Source organism: Dermacentor variabilis, chromosome 3, assembly GCF_050947875.1.
Source record: "Dermacentor variabilis isolate Ectoservices chromosome 3, ASM5094787v1, whole genome shotgun sequence".
NCBI classification, from domain to species: domain Eukaryota; kingdom Metazoa; phylum Arthropoda; class Arachnida; order Ixodida; family Ixodidae; genus Dermacentor; species Dermacentor variabilis.
In genome coordinates, this window is record NC_134570.1 from 86723110 (window position 1) to 86740278 (window position 17169).

Here is a 17169-nt window from a genome sequence, read left to right on the forward strand (position 1 = left end):
CTCCATGACATCAAGGCAGAAGCAAATGACATGGCAAAGGAAAGGTTGGCGGAATAAGGACTCTTGGTGGCAATTATCTAGGTTCAAAGGCTATCGCACTGAGTAAGAAAATGTGTTCCCGATACAGCGTCAGCATAGTGTTAATACTGAACAAACTGGCACCATCTGCTTAGTCCTACACAAGCATGTGCACAGAAAGGGATGCCTGTTGGCCTTGAGGGCCACCACTGCAGGGATCAGCTGCTATCGCTATGACATAGAATGTGACATCAGATAATTATAGTTCACACCTTTGCTGCAGCTCGCTGGCTGGGTAATTGAAGCCTTGATTGTAAGGTTGAAAAGTTGCAATCACAAGGTGGCAATTTAGTTGCCAACTCTTACAGCATGGTTCACTACTCAGTGCTGCAGTGCTGGACATATTCAACCAAGCCTGGTGCGAATTCTCATGACTACCCATGTTCAAGCTGCTGCTGGATACTTAGTTGATAAAGTCACTGAAAATGAAATTTGGTCATCGAAAGAGTCATGAAAACGATGCACACGAGGCTTGTAGCGTGCTCACTTGGTATGGCATCAGTCAAAACACCCTGTGTAGAGATGCTGGCAGAAGTGCAGCAGAAGTGTGGATTGAGGAGACAAAAATATAAGCTGTTCAAGTTCCACATATAACAGACCGATAATAAATCGTCGTTCAGCAAAAACTCTGGCAAAAAGGGCAAGCCGCACTCCCCATGACGAATTCTATGAAAACAGTACTGTTATTGCAGCAAAATTGCCTATAACTCTTTTGTGAAAGATCATGCCAACTGAATAACCAATATAAAAGCATCAAGTTGCTCCAATAAAAGCCTTTGTTACGCTACACACCAGACTGGGATGTAAGGTCTAGGTTGTTTTGTAGCCAAGATGCCCACAAGCAATGCTTAAAACATGCAAACACTTGGAATTAACTGTGATTAAACTGCTGATTAAACTGATTAACACTTCACAGCTGGTACCACAATGTTGTTTTCTATGCCACAGAAAGATTCCAGCACGTGGGGGCCACAATTCTCCTAGAGGCCAATACAGACACAGGGTGCCAGCAAGCATGGACTAAAGATTTTTCCATACGCATTGATGTAGTCTACCAGATTTGGTTTTCTTGGGGGCACAGTCATATTTGGGGTAACAATTTTCTGCCTGAATATTCATCGCAGGGAGCACTGCAGCCAGCTAAAGCGAGTTTCTTGTTCACACCTTGCCACACGTGTAGACTTGGCCCATTTTTCTAGGCACATTTGTTGGATTCAAGAAAGAACACAGAGTAACTTAAGAACTTTATTCCTTCTAGATTTAAGGCGTGGGCCAGGTGTTAACCAGTGTTTAAAAAATTTTACCAAACCGGGAAAGATTCTTTCTTGAAAGTCTTCTCATATCAGCTTGATACAGTCCCTGGCTTAGTATGGGTGCATGTGCAGTGGCTTCTTTTTTGGTCTGTTTAAAAGGTCGTTTTCCTTTCGAGTGTTTCAGTTGCAAGGAAATCACAAATATATTTTCATTTCAGCAACCCTTGTGACATTACAGAATTTCTTTACATATTGCAACCAAGCTTATTTTTTAAACAAATGCCTTTCTTTCAGCATCAAAAAACATCTTAGATGAAACAAGGCAAAAATGGCTGCTTATGCATTTGTACGATATTCCATCTGAGAGGGGTGAAAAGTAATAAAATGTTCTACTTTCATAATTTTTCTACCATGTGTACAAAATTTCTTAATAGGAATGAAGCAAATTCACTTTTTGCACTAGCCTATTACAGAAACAAAAATGACGAACAGCTTTTAAGGGGGCCCTCAGAGGAGCCTAGTCCGTGCGTTTCTTCTTTTCTAGCGCAGCCGTCGCTGCACATGGCTGTGAGTACAGCTGAGCACATCTGCAGCCTGCGCACCCTGTTCTATAGGTGAACTGCTGCGTGTGGAAAGGGTGGACGTGTTGATATGGCGTGGTATTATGTGCACAGTCTTCCCACGTGTTTAGTACTGGGGGTTGCATAATCTGTAGTTTCGGAGATGCATTGAAGTGAGAGACAGACAAAGCGTTCGCCTCCACTGCCAGCACTTTTCATGATGGTGTCGTCCCACTGCGCGTGGCAGTATCAAAGAGGACAGAGTGGATGCAAAAGCAAGGCTAGGTTTGCTTCATACTACCTATGCGAAGGTATCGTTGACACACCGTGAAACCATATCTTTGGTCGCAGACTCTCAAATTCAAAATTTTTTTTTCTCATTCAGATTTGATTTTTCTGACTGCGGCCCTTTTCGTGGGAAAACAATCCATTTGCAAATGTACTTATTTGACGAAAAGGTGGAATCACAGTACAACAAACCAAATTGCTGATTTTAGTGGATTCGTTATGTTGGGGTTCCTTTGTACATGCCTCCAGAAAAAGCCGACCATCGTCTGCTCACACTCCGCCGTGCCCGCCCGTGTAGGAATAAACTTAATTTTGGTTGGCCACAATGCTTATCGGTGTAGTAGCTGTCATGTGTCCACCCATACATATTTTGTCGGCGACCCGAAAACCTCAAAGGACAACTGTATTTTGCTTATGTGCATTCACTAATCAAATAAGTATGTGTTTGCTATGATCCCCATAATATTGAGTTAGCTGGTATGCTTGAAAATGTTCAAAATATGGCAGTTAGATTGGTAATAGGAAGTCATACTAAAAGGCTTTGTATTACTGATAGTAAGAGTAAGCTGCAGTGGCAGGATTTAAAAGACTAGGAAATCTCTTCAGTTAAAGTTATTTCACAGCATATACTGTTCCAAACATGTAGAGATAGAGAAATTCATATCATGCTATCATCATACCTCACAAGAGAGAGATTAGACTAAACAGGTTTATTAATTTCCTTTTACTTATAGGTGATGCCTCACATTTGTTTTTTCCTTAGACCAAAGTGACTGCAAGGTTTTTCCGCCTGCAAATGTTTGCATAGTTCTCAAAGATAATTCCCTCCCTGCTTTGTCTGCTTGATTTGAATGTAAGTTACATTACACAGAATGTATACCCCCCTGCAATGCCAGGACAGGCGAAGCAGGTACTAAATGAATAACCACAAAAGGATTTTGGAGCGAGCAAAAATGGCATGTGCAATAAAGATATGCGTAGATGTCCCGTTGGTGTTGCTGTCAAACAAGAAATTGTGATATCGAGAGACTGAGCAAAATAACGAAGTGTGTGCTTGGCAAACTATAGCTGTCATTTGCACCTTGATTGTGACTTAGCTTCCAAAAGAAGTTTTCTTTGTTTTGTCTTGTTCTTTTTCTGTTAAAATGTACTTTTTTCTTTGTTTACTTTTGTTTGGGTTTTTGTAGCTATATCATGTGCACATGTGACCAATAATGCCGTCTGGAAGTAAGTGGTGGCTGGCATTTCTCACTGCCTGTCGTTTGTTCAATGTGTGTACTAAAGTCAATAGAGCACCAACCAGTATAAACCAGTGTATTGAATTTGTTTTCTTGTTTTAGTATGAATGATCTGACTGGTTATGTGCCCAAATAAACAATTAGATTATGAAAACAAAGTTCATCAGAACATGTCATTCGTTTTACTTATAGTTACCCTATTTCAACTGCAGAACAAGTCATTTTGCGATTCTTAGTTCTGAACAGGTAAGAGCAGTGCTAAGGACACAAAGTGAGTCAACATAGATAAATGGCATGGTGCACTGTGCACTGACTGATAATTGATATGTTTTTGCAACAGACAAGCAAATAAATATCCAGTAACGCCTTGTCAAAGGCACGAAAGCACATAAAGAGGCAGGGGGTGGTCACATGCAAATGTGCCATGGTTGTAGGTTTGTTAACAAGCATGCCACTTTCCTGTAACTTCAAAAAACAGGTGCTGTACTGACGCATTCGTCTTTTTTTGCTGTTGTTATTTTGTGGGATTTGGTTAGTTTCTGGGTTAATGGTTACTGCTTTCGCTAACATGTTGCACTTGTGAAATTCGGGCCGTCATCTGCACTCTTTACAGTGTATGTACCCTAATGGTCACATTATAGTGGTGCTTAATCGTGAAGGCTCATTCAAATATAGACGTGTCTGCTCTACATATGCTGTTCTTCATGCCAAAGGAATAAGATATACTATGTTTGTGTCAGAAGGAAAGAAACTGAGACTGGTGTCTATTATTGCACATAAATCTACGCTTAGTTGCGTTAACATTTTCGCATAATTTCAACAACTTATTTGGGGCATTTCTGTAACATTCACTCTGGCTTATCCACTTAGGTGTAAGGAATAAAGGCAAAAAAGCAAAGCATTGCAGTGGATCTAACTTAATGCTCTTGATTCTTGTTACCTTCTTGGCAGCTTTCTTTTTGGAAAAGCATATGTACAAAAGCATGTTTGGACCAAATAGGCTGCTGTTTGCGAGGCTTTGCAAGCACCACTATAACGTGACAAAAGCAGTGTGTGGCCATTGGTTGTGCAAATTCTGGTGTAATGACACCACAAAAAGTAAACGAAGAAAGATATGTACGCAAATGACACAAGCACCGGATCTCACTTCAAGCTTTAAAATAAGGAAGCAGGCAATATTTAATAAAAGGTGGAGACATGATGTGATAATACCTGTTAAAAGAAATTCTTTATGCAGTGCAACTATGGATCAGTGATACATTTGTCCTTCTTTTTAAATGTTGCAAGCCACAATTACCTTTCATGTTGTCAGGTCGTAATACCTGGCTACAACGCAAGTTTTGTGGAACACAGGACTGCAGTCCCATTCTTTGCAGTATCTAACATCGTGTGAGGGAGGGTTGTTTCACACAGATGACTCATACTCCCTCAATCTCCCTCATTTCGCATTAATAGAGCATCCCATCTGTCCGATGTAGGCACGGCTTTATGATGGCAGCAGACTACATAACGCTTGCGGCCTAGCTCACTAGATGCATATTGTGCTTCAAGCCACAGCCAACCTTTTCCTTTTTTTGGCTTCTGCCTTTTGTTACAGCACAAAACTCTCCTAGCAAGGGCCTGAGAAAACAATGATTTGTGCAACTAAATTAGGCATGGATATGGAATATAATGAATGATGATGAAGTAAAAAAGTGGTTGCAGTTGTTTCGTATGCATTTGTAATTTTCATGGGTAATTGTGTAGCTGGTTCCTACGTACAAATTTTTTTTTCTGTATGAGACGTGGAGAGATTTGCTCTGATGAGAAAAAAAGACTGAAGCCAGGAAAACAAATCAATTTGTTTGTTGCATGCAGCACAATTTGCAGGCGGTGCACTGTGCAACGGAGGTTATGTACAGTCTGCCATTCCCATCCAGTCATGCTTGCATTGCATAGACACACATTGTAATAATTTGAGATTGAGGCTAATAAAGTTTGTGTGCAACAACTCTCATCCGCACATTGTGATGCACTGCAAAATAGATTGGTTCGTTCCTGTGTTCTTCAAAACTCGTAGCCAGAAATTATGAGCAGACGTACATAAGATAATTAAGCTTTGGAAGATTAGCACAAATAGGACAAATGCATCAGTCATTCTCAGTTACATTGCACGAAGAATTTGTTTTTGAAATAATGACGTCACTTCATGTCACTACGTGTTGTATGTGATGTCTGTTTTGTTATTAAAGCCAGAGTTGAGGATAGGCGCTTGTGCCCTGCATGTCTTTGTCTTCGTTTGCTTCTGTGGTGTCATTACACCAGAATAAATCCATGGCAGGAGCTGCCAGTCCATGCATTTATACTACATTGGGCTCAGTACGGCTGGCGGCCTCAATGTGACGAGTTCGAAGTAGCAGTAAGTACTTCAGAAGGGCAGAATTTTGTGTCAGTTGGGGGTGCATATTACAGTATGGTGAAGCAATAGATGGAACAGTGTGAGGCGAGACAGGCAGGAAAGTGCTACAGACAACTGAAAGTTTACTGGAAAGTTTCACTGCAGCAGGACAATGCGTGCGTTATCCTGGTGCAGCGAAATTTGCCAATTTTCATAGTTGTCAGTAACACTAGCCCATCTTCATTACACTTCACCGTACCCTAATAGCAGTAACAACAGCAATAAACTGACCCGAGCAATAATCAAAGCCCACAGAATTGACAAATTGTAAGAGAAATGTTTCAGTGCAACACGTTTTGCTAACTGACAAGTAAATCTGCAAACCAATGATCAGATGTATTTTTCATGCACATACATTATTACATACATACAACTGCTTCCTGCGTTGGTTTTTTTATGGCTTTTAGGAAGCATTTTAAGGTACGTAACTGTTTGTCTGTTCTAAAATTAAATCTGTTGTCTGCCAGTACTATGTGTCATTACTGTATAAGCCCTTACTTTGCCAGTGTCCTTCGCACTGTTCGCAACTAAATATGAATAACCAGATAACCATTTTTTAATTTTCAGATTATGAAGAGAATACTCTTAATATGTATTTCATGAGAAAAATTTTCTCAATTTTAGGAAGAAGTCCGGCTGGCCCCAAGCCTGGTGTGAAATGAAGTGGCACTCCACATCAATTCATGTTTACTTGTCGTCATAGCCAGTCTGTTAGCTTAATTTTTGGTTCTTCCTATTGAATTCCCCAAAAAAGGTACCAACTCTCATTCATTGAAAAGAAATTTTTGCACTTGGGGACGCAGCCATGCACAAAGCCTTTGAGCTCATTAATATCTTTATTTTTGAAAGAAAGTGCAACACCTGCGTGGAGCAATAGGTTGAATAAGGCGAGGGTAAATGAAAACAATGGCGACATTAGTCGTCAACAGTTGTCCAACAAAGGAAGTCTCACGCTGGAGCCAACATCTTTGCAAGGGAACCAAATGGCTCCAGCCCGAGACATTCGTTCAACCTGGCAAGTCTCCTTGTCGAAGTATTTCCTCTAGCCTGAGACCTATATCCGTTCCACCACCCTCGACCAACAATACACCTATACATTTGGCAACCCATGGCAAGGTAACAAATTCACATTCAAAGAGAAGGTAGTGTGCACCCTGGAAAGTAGCATGAACAGTAATTTATTTACTTAATGAAATGCAGGTTTGCTATCCAATTACTTTATTTTGATCCCCATTTTATAATTGGACAGCATGGATCCTCAGGGAGAATAATAATTCGAAGCTCACACAATTTTGCTCCTTTATGTCCGTTAAATCCGTCCTGGTTGCTATACTATCAGCCCTGTCTGAAATTGCATTGCAGTGTTTTGAGTATGCATCCCACTTAAAGAATAGTTACACTTCTACCTCAGAATGTCTGCTACTGCGTTGCAGCCTCAATTTTATGTCTAGGTGGTGACTGTGATGCCATGTGCTTTTTAAATAAGACCAATATACTATTTGAAGTGCAATTAAATGCAATCCCAAATGACCTCAGCTCGGGGGATGACACAATTGGAGGCCAATGTGATAAGGAGGATTTGATTTCTGAAAGCAAGGCACTTAAACGTGAGAAAGCATGACTAATTTCGTCTAAAGATGCTGCTATTAGATATGATCAGGGAAGGTACTTGTTCGTGGCTGCATTTGCAATATGTTACATTGCTGGCTTTATATATTGCACTGGGTACAGTGAAATGTTGCTGCTTGCACAATATTCAACTAAACATTGTAGCCATGCCAAAGTGTCCATGCAGAACACAACTCATCGACTATTATGGTCTACAGTGGAATCTCGATAAACAAAAATCGCTTAAGCGAAACTGCCGCTTAAACAGGACACCATCCTGGTAGTTGGTTGGCTCTCTGGAATGTCTCTCAGAAATAGAACACCTGGTAAATGGAACCAATTTCCCTGGCCCCTTGAGGCTCCATTTAAAGAGCGCCCACTGTAAAAATATAGGGGGGATCCTGTTTGGAAGTTTCGCAAATCTAGTCGCAAACAAAACCGCATTTCAGTGGGAGCGAAATGCAAAAGCACCCGTGTACTTAGGCTTAGGTGCATGTTAAAGAACCTCAGGTTGTCCAAATTAATCTGGGGTTACTTGCTACGGCATGTCTCATGATCAGAAGGTGGGTTCTGGTTCGTAAAATACGATAATTTTTAATAGCTTGCTCTGAAATACATCCCAATAACTACACTAAATTATGTAGCTTGTTTGTGTGATGAGTCCCAATTTCTTAATTTAGTACTTTGACATTTATCATATTTGTGTGCTAGTCCATGCAAAATGCCGCTGATCGGCCTCATTATACAAGCGACTGTTAATTGGGAATGGCTTATTCAAGCAACTTAAACTTACAGCACAAACACCTAAGACGGACCACAAAAGGAAGATACGACACACACTGGCGCTAACTTCTTTATTTCTTCGTTGTCGATGCAATATAAACCCTAGGCCACACAACTGCGCAGGCACTCAGATTACATTACAGAGATCTGCCAAATTATCACGTACGCAAACGTAGGAAGTCAAATTCAGATGGGTGCAGGGACAAAGATATCTCACTGATGCAGTTATCGCCTTGCCTTTTTATGTGGTAGGCCTCTAAGGCAAGCCACGCATGCTCATTCTTGCTTTTGCCAAGAATTGACGTCCCATCAAGTTGTGCCTCACAATTGTGCAAGAGTTTATATGCGCACCAAGGTGCGCTCCTCTATCTACATTTCTGTTTACTTTTGCGCATGTTCCTCGAGTCGTTCATTGACGCAATGCCCTATCTAGCCAAGCTATGTCTTACCACATGAGAGTGGAATGGTATAAACCACGCCGACAGCGCGCTACACGTATAAAGCAGCATGCCGAATTTGGCATCCTCCTCTGCTCTCTCTGCAGATGTGGAAGCATAGCTCTAAAAGCTTGTTCGGCGCAGAAAATGCCAAAGGAACACTCTGCCTGCAAGCAACTGTCTTGAGTTGATAGATGACCTTATGTGTTTAAGGGACCACGCAGGGAACATGCGCAAAAAGTAAACAAAAATGTAGATGGAGGAGTGCACCTTGTTGCGCATATAAACCCTTGCAACAGTTATGAGACACGACTTGATGGCACGTCGATTCTTGGCAAAAGCAAGAATGAGCACGTGCGGCTTGCCTTAGAAGCCTACCACATAAAAAGTCAAGGTGATAATTGCATCAATGACATATCTTTGTCCCTGCACCCATCTGAATTTGACTTGCTACGTTTGCATATGTGATAATTTGGTAGATCTCTGTAATGTAATCTGGGCGCCTGTGCAGTTGTGTGGCCTAGGGTTTATATATGCATAGACGATGAAGAAATAAAGAAGCCAGTTAGCGCCAGTGTGTGTCGTATCTGGCTTTTGTGGTCTGTCTTAGGTGTTTGCGCTGTAAGTTTAAGTTCAGAATTATGTTGTTGAATTATGAAGTTTTACTGTTAGTCAAGCAAGCTCAATATGTAGTCTGTGCAAAAGTGTGGAGTGTCAGTACAAAGTAACAATTCAAACACATGGCTCTGTAGTTACAGTTCAGTATGAAACGAGGTAAGATTTCTTAGCATTTCTTTCATTTACTAATTTCATTGTGTTAGGACATGTAGAATACTAGTAACTGGCATGCTTACAATGTACATTGTTCTTTTTTAAAATCCAGAAAATTGTTTTACTGGGGCAGAAATGTGCTTTCTTTTGGGCCCGGAAGTAAACATACTATGTTTCTTACATTTGATGTCTAATAAATTTTCTTCACTGTCAGTGTGTGTCTCGTGCATTTTTCCTTTCAGTAAGTAGCAACTGCTCTCGAAGGCGTTTGCTGGCCTCGGAGGCACTGCCGATAAGCTAGGACGACTGTATAAAAGCTTTGCAAGGAGGGGGCCTGTGATCAGCGAAAGGAAAGAAATGAAGACGTGCGGTGACTGGTTCATTCGCCATTGGACCACGTGTGCGCGTGACTTGGTCGATTCAGCGGTGGCCCTGTGCCGTCAATTGGACCACGTGTGGCGAGCCCGCGGCGAAATGCTTCGTGGCGGTACGCCGCGCCTATGCAGCAGCAGACGGAATACCGCAGGCCAAAGTGTCGGACGCCGGCGTTCGCTCCGAGCAGGTGCGACGCCTGCTCGGGTGGTAGCTCACGGACGGCCGAGTTCCCTTGAGCCTTGATTGCCAGCGTTCGACATTTCGGCCTGCGGTGTTCCGTCTGGTGCTGCGTAAGCGCGCGACCCGCGCCACCAAGCATTTCGCTACGTGCTTGCCGCACCTAAACTAAAATGCCTTTAATTCCTTCACAAAACTCCCATTGTACCTCCCTCCCAATCAAATGGGGGTGAAGTGGGCGTATTACGGTACCCCCGTTGTGTGCCCAAATAATGCCCATCAATGGGAGTTTTATCGTACGCCCTTTCAATGGGAGCAAAAAAATGTACAAAAGGGCATGCGCTAGAGGACAAGCAAAAAATGCCCATCTGGGTGTTTTTTTGTTTACAGTGTACCAAATGAGCTAGCGCGGCGCCGTTTTCTCATCCACTTCCTGCGTTATTTGTGTGTTATTACTAGAACTAACCTTGGGTGTGTTAGCCAGCGCCACCAGTCACAAACCTTGGTGGCAGATGTGGAATACCAGAAAGTGTATGGGAAAACGGCATCGTGGATGGCATCGTATACATATATATACATGGCGTTTTTTCTCAGCTGCACGAAATTTTTTTTTTAATTTAGAAAAATATAAATCACGGTAACGTTATGTTTACCATTCGAGTGTACGGATTGGCAGTTTCTAGATACAGAGAAATGTCCGCAATTACGTGCATAATTAGCGACGTTACGGTACTTAACTTTCTCATTATCAACAATATGTGGCTACAGTAAATGAGTACTTTGGGGCCCGTCCTCGACATTACCCACCTACCCCAACGATTAAATTTTGAATAGCGGATTTCACGTGGGAGCTACGCGAACAATTAGTGCCCCTTGGCAGTCTCCTTGAAACCGAAACTGGCTGAAGAAAGAGCGTCTGGGTCGTCGATGTAACCCCCCCCCCCCTCCCCGCCTTTCGTCACGTCTCCGAGGTCCCGCCTGTCCCACTTGCGTTATCTCCTAGCTGTCTGCTGCGTTGGCCTAGCGCTTCAATGCCGGCGGGCCGCCAAATTTACTTCGTCATTCAGTTGGGCCCTTGAAACGCCGTTTCGTCGGTGAAAGTGGACACGTGGCGCCCTACGGAATGACGAAGTAAATTTGGCGGCCCGCCGGCGTTGAAGCGCTAGGCCAACGCCGCCGACAGCTAGGAGATAACGCAAGATGCTCGCTGGCGGGACCGGCGTTGACCTCGGAGACGTGACGAAAAGCGAGGTGGGGGAAGGTGGCATCGGCTACCCAGACGCTCTTTTTTTCAGCCAGTTTCGCTTTCAAGGAGACTGCCAAGGGGCACTAATTGCTGGCGTAGCTCCCACACGAAATCCGCTATTCAAAATTTAATCGTTGGGGTAGGTAGGTAATGTCGAGGACGGGCCCCAAATTACTCTTTTACTGTAGCCACCTATTGTTGATAATTAGAAAGTTAAGTACGGTAACCTCGCTAATTTATCTGTATATGGAGGCCGCCAATCTGTACACTTGAATGGTAAGCATAACGTCGTTACCGTGATTTACATTTTATATAATTTTAAAAATTTGGTGTAGCTAAAGAAACACAGTATATATATATATATATATATATATATATATATATATATATATATATATATATATATATATATATATATATATATATATATATACCTTTGAGTGGACTGCAGAATGAGACTCATCGTTTCGCCAGCTCAAGTTCCTGTTGACGTCCCAACCAATCCTTCGCCACTGATCCTTTATCACCAACTGAGATTCACACCGATGCCAGTGGCGTAGGCATCGGTGCTGTGCTAGTTCAGCGTGTCGGCGACAGTGAGCACGTGATCTCGTACGCTAGCCGGTCCTTGAGCAGCTCCGAGCGCAACTACACAGTTACCGAACAAGAGTGTCTGGCGTTCGTCTTCGCAGTGCAACGGTTTCGTTCGTACCTCTACGGGCGCCCCTTCACTGTGACAACAGATCATCATTCGCTATGCTGGCTTGTGAATCTGCGGGATCCCTCAGGACGACTAGCGCGCTGGGCCCTGCGTCTACAGGAATACGATTTCGTTATTTGCTACAAAAGTGGCCGGCAACATGCTGACGCTGATTGTCTTTCTCGGATGCCACTTCAAACAACTGAATGTGATGCGGACAACTTTGATAAATACATCGCTTTTGTGTCCCGGAAATTTCCGGATATGGGTACCGTAATATCCGAGCAGCACAAGGACGAGAGCTTACAACCACTCTTCGCGGCAGCACAGGAGCAGGAGTCACCTGCAGGCAGTCGCTTTCGCCTTCGTGAAGAGCTATTCGACCACCGGTGCACGCTACCTTTCAGTTGTCCCCAAGAACCTTCGCAACCAAGTATTATAAGCCATGCACGATGACCCAACTTCCGGTAATCTTGGTTCCACACGTACGCTCTACCGGGCTCAAGAACGTTTTTACTGGCCTAAGATGGGGAAGGATATAGAACGGCACGTCGCCAGCTGCTCTCAATGCCAGCGCTACAAGCGTCCGCCACAAGCGCCACACGGCCTGCTTCAACCAGTTCCCCCTTCTAGCGTCCCCTTTGAGCAAGTTGGTATAGATCTTCTGGGCCCTTTCCCGCGATCCTCCAAGGGCAATCGTTGGGTTATGGTTTGCGTAGATCACCTTACCCGCTATTGTGAGACCGCCGCATTGCCATCGGCCACAGCTACAGAAGTTTCTATCTTCTTGCTCGCTCCCGTTATACTCCGACATGGACCTCCTCGCATCGTAATCAGCGATCGTGGGCGACAGTTTACCGCGGACATAGTTGAAGAAACAACCCTTCGACTGTGTTCATGTAGCTTCCGCCATTCTACGCCCTACCATCCACAAACTCATGGTCTGGTCGAGCGCACAAACAGAACGCTTGCCATATGCTGTCCATGTGCGACGATTTAGAACACAAGAATTGGGACAGTATCTTGCCCTTCATTACCTATGCCTTCAATACCGCGAGACACGAGACTACTGGTTACTCACCATTTTTTCTTCTTTATGCTCGTTCACCGCGCTACATCCCCGACACCATATTTCCCTACTTCGCTCATGACAACGAATCGATTGATGAGATCCTCTGTCGAGCAGAAGAAGCGCGACGCCTCGCTAGGCTACGCACCCTGACATTGCAGGACCGATCAAAGATACGCTATGACGGGCGTCACCGCCATGTTTACTTCGATCCTGGTGACCTTATGTGGCTCTGGACGCCATTGCGGAAGCGTGGCTTGTGCCAGAAGTTTCTCGCCCACTACGTCAGCCCCTACGTTATTCTGGAGCGCCTCAGCGAAGTGAACTATCGCATTGCGCGTCTCACGAACAGTGGACAACGCTCGGCCAAGGCTGAAGTGACGCACGTCGCGCGTCTGAGGCGTTACAACCCACGAGATGACTGACTCGCGCGGCGGGCTTCGTCTGCCAGCGGGGAAATGTCACGAACTCTGTTATGATCCACGGCTGCCGCGCACACAACGAGGTGGAAGAAGAAGAGAACGACGTGAGCCAAGCTGCCTCGGGACCGTTCAAAACGCGCCTATCAACCAGATTCATCTGGTTCTCCATTAAACACCTCGTGTGTAACAATATATATACAGCTGTACACCTGTAATATATACACACACCACACAAGTATATATATATATATATATATATATATACCTGTGTGGGTGTGGGTGTGTACATAGGCGCACGCGCACAGGTACACAAACTTAGCTCCTCGAAGAAACACGACGTGTGTAAAGTGAGCTTCTGAATTGTGCTCTGCAACGTAATCAGCACGGTTTAGGTCAGGGATCCGGGACCTGAAATACGACCGAGGTAAGGCTGACGCATTTCTCTCGCATTTACCGCTAAGTCATCACTGAATCTTCTGCCTTATCTAAGTTTTCGCCGCACTGTTTCCGACGCGTACCATAAGAGAAACACCTAACGTTAATAATGCTGGCAAATGCATGTGGGTACGCCGACCTCGAATCAGTTCTCACGTCTGCAACAGGCGCCATTTAAAGCTGACTTCTGGAAATTTAGAGGAGTCCCTCCGTGTATGGCACTGTTCGCGTGTGTAACCTACAATGACAGCAGTAGTCTTCGCATGTGTTTAGTCGAAACAACGCTGTTTTATCTGGAACATATATGGAACAAGGTTTAAGGGCTGTGGCACAACGTGAGACCTATGACCGGCCCATTCGTCGTCAAAGTGCACTGCAAGTTGCAACACCGAGCCAGAAGTTTTCACAACGTGAAAGCTTTCAGAGGTACCCGAGGCCAACAATGAACCCTCTGTCCTCCACCAGCCAGCGGGTGTTTCAAGATCAACCCTTCATTTCAGCATGTGGTGCTGTAGTACCGAGCTCGGAAGCCAGCTACAAGCGGCGCAATCTAGAGCCGCGTCAGAATGGTTAGAGATAATTGCCCATAGGATAATGAGAAAGATGGACCTTTCTGATCTTCCTTTTAAGACTAATCACAGGGCATTGACCTTGACTTTCTTTTCAGCCAACAGGTGGCAAACAAGGGGCCCTATAACGTAAAACTATTCAAATCTCTTTTTACTCCACTCTCCTGACGTAGAATTTACGTAATCGCTGACGCAAGCATGAGGTGGTGGCCCACGGCTTTGTTTGAACAGGCCAATAAAACGCCCTGCACGTTTATAGGAGGTGACTTTCGTTTGCTTTCAAAGCGAATAGCATTATCTACGTTGACAGTTTTTTTTTAATGTTGTTCGCTGACCAGAGGAGAGGAGCACACAGAAGTGGAGGGAGTTTTGATGCGCCGAGCTAGTACAGTAAAAGTAGATAAGTGCATGAGGAGGATAATGGTGGGAAAGGAGGCCAATCGCCGGCGTCGGCGATTGGTCCCCTTCTCTTTGCTTAGTTTACCGTGACTGGTATGAAAGAAAATCGCGGCAGCGTGCCGGCTAAAACGAATCATCGGTTAAGAAAAGTTGGCAGAGCGATGCCGTGTACGTCGCAAAAGGGCTCGGCAACGTTATACTGTCCCGGAAAAATTTTTGTTATGCGAAATAAATCCATTCTCGTCGGCAGATTCGAGTAGCCAATGCCAGAGCGTTCGGCGGGCAACAGTCTTCTAATCATTTCGAAACGGGTCAGCCTCCAGCTATTATGAAAAACAAAATCAGTTTCGTTCCGCATATTGATGCATCTTTAATGAGTGCCCGTCACATTACGGTGCTGAGCTTCCGCGGTTTTCTGACGCAGAGTGACAGAAAGGCGAAGCGGGCGCAGTCCGAAAACTTTTCACAAGATAGCAGAGTGCTGATGGTGAAAAAAAGTGTAGAATTGGAAATAATTGTTTTTCTTTTGTTTGGTGCAATCGCCCATAATCCGCGTGCACACGCCATATCAGATGAGGGGTATATTTTCCTGACTTCGCGTGACCGACACGCGAAGAGGGGGTGGCCTCAGAAATTTTTGACCAGTCGTGGAGGGCTAATTGCAGAAATGTAGTAGAAAAGTTTGGAATCGCCTGACGTTATAGCGTCCAAAAGCAACATAGGCAGTGCCTTTCACCATTTTGATGGAAACGATGTTGAAGTAGGATATCTACGCAAGGGAAAGTAAATCCACATGTTGAACTGTTGACCACGCTGGCGCCGTTAAGCGACATGCAGTAAGCTTTCTAGATTACTCTTGTACAAATCGTCCTTCCAACACTCCGCGTGTTGTATCGGACACTGCATCGTGCTAAGGGCGTTCCCTTTGTGCAGGAGTTGACAAAATTTACAAGTAGAACGCTCTGGTAACATTCCTAAACATCTGGCGCCGTTGTAACGGGAGTCGTAAATGTGTTATGAATAATGGTTCAAGCGGTTCTTTAAATATTTCTCTTAAGGTATACATTCACCCGGGCGCTTTCCTAGCGCTTTGGTGGAGCGTGCTACAATTCAGCCGGTCAAAACGGAGCCCTCGCATAACACTGGCACGGACCATGCAAAGCACTGCGCTACAGCTCGGAGAACTCGGAGGTGCTTTGACGTATAGGTCCTCCTGAGCCGGCTTTGCGTCCAGACCGAATTTCGATCTCGTGGCTGACGTGGCGTCTGCAGCACGGCACGAGCTATGTGTCTGCACTCCCTCCCTTTTACAAGCTTTGCATCTACGTCTATAATGTCTGTCTACAACAGAAGCAGCGCTAACGTGTTTCCGCTTCCCACTTCCTATTCATGGGTCGAGTGGCTCCCCGTTCGCCTACGTGCAGGTTTTCTCTCGCACCGATCTGAAACGGGGGCGCCATCGTGGACGCCGAAATTCCGCCATATTGTCAAATTCCTCTATATATTTGCGTTTTCGGCCAATCAGAGCAGGCGTAACCACCTTGCGAGCGAATCAGAGCTAACAATTAACGGTGGGTTTGAAAGTGTGGCATCTTTTAGAGTGGCCCACAATAGGATCCCAGGCAATACTATAGTCCTTGCAATACTAGTCAAAATGTTCCATTAAAAAAACGCACACAGCGACTCCATGACAATGCCAAAGGAGCGGCCAGTTTCCAGAGAGTTCTAGCAAAGGGAACAGCAAGGAGAAGCAGCCAAATGATCACCTGCGCCACGTCGGCCATCTCGTCGTCCCACAACAGCTCCTGCATGTCGGTTGCCGCCGGAAATCCCGGTAGTCGGCCCTGCGCGACCTGGCTCCGGAAGTCGTTGTGGATCTTCAGAATGAGGGTGCGCTCGGCCGCGCTCACGCCGCTGGCGACTACCTTGCACCAAGATGCGGGACTCTGGCAGGCGGTGTGAGTCGGTCTCTTGCGGTACTCGGGGCGGCACACGGCCAGGACGGGCGCGGACGCGCACATCCACGCTGCCACCACCAGCAGGAGGGAAGCGGTGGCCGAGGTCGCCATGGTTTGTGGTGGAGCTCTTTTTTTTTTGGGGGGGGGGGGGTGTTAGGCGATTTATCGTGCTGGTTCGGGCGTCACAGCTGGGCACAACCTAACGTTGCACGCCCGCTCGCAGCTTCGACCTTTTTCTTTCTGGGAGCACGCGCGGGAGCGTCTCGTGCTTGTTTTGTCCTTCTCCGGATAATGATAATGATCATGATGATCCCAGACAGTAGCACATACCACAACGAGGAATTGGCCAAGTGGGTTGGACAAAAT

The 17169-nt window shown here is 45.0% G+C and overlaps 1 protein-coding gene across 1 annotated transcript in view; it reads right to left on the minus strand.

Moving 5' to 3' along the window:
• LOC142574594 (uncharacterized) overlaps positions 1-16933 on the minus strand; it is a gene marked incomplete at its 5' end in the record, with an annotated part of 54033 nt that extends 37100 nt beyond the window's left edge. The window contains one exon of the mRNA XM_075683642.1: positions 16612-16933. Within this exon, the coding sequence (XP_075539757.1) occupies positions 16612-16933 (322 nt within the window). The remainder of the gene's footprint in view (positions 1-16611) is intronic.
• Between the last annotated feature and the right edge of the window lie 236 nt (positions 16934-17169).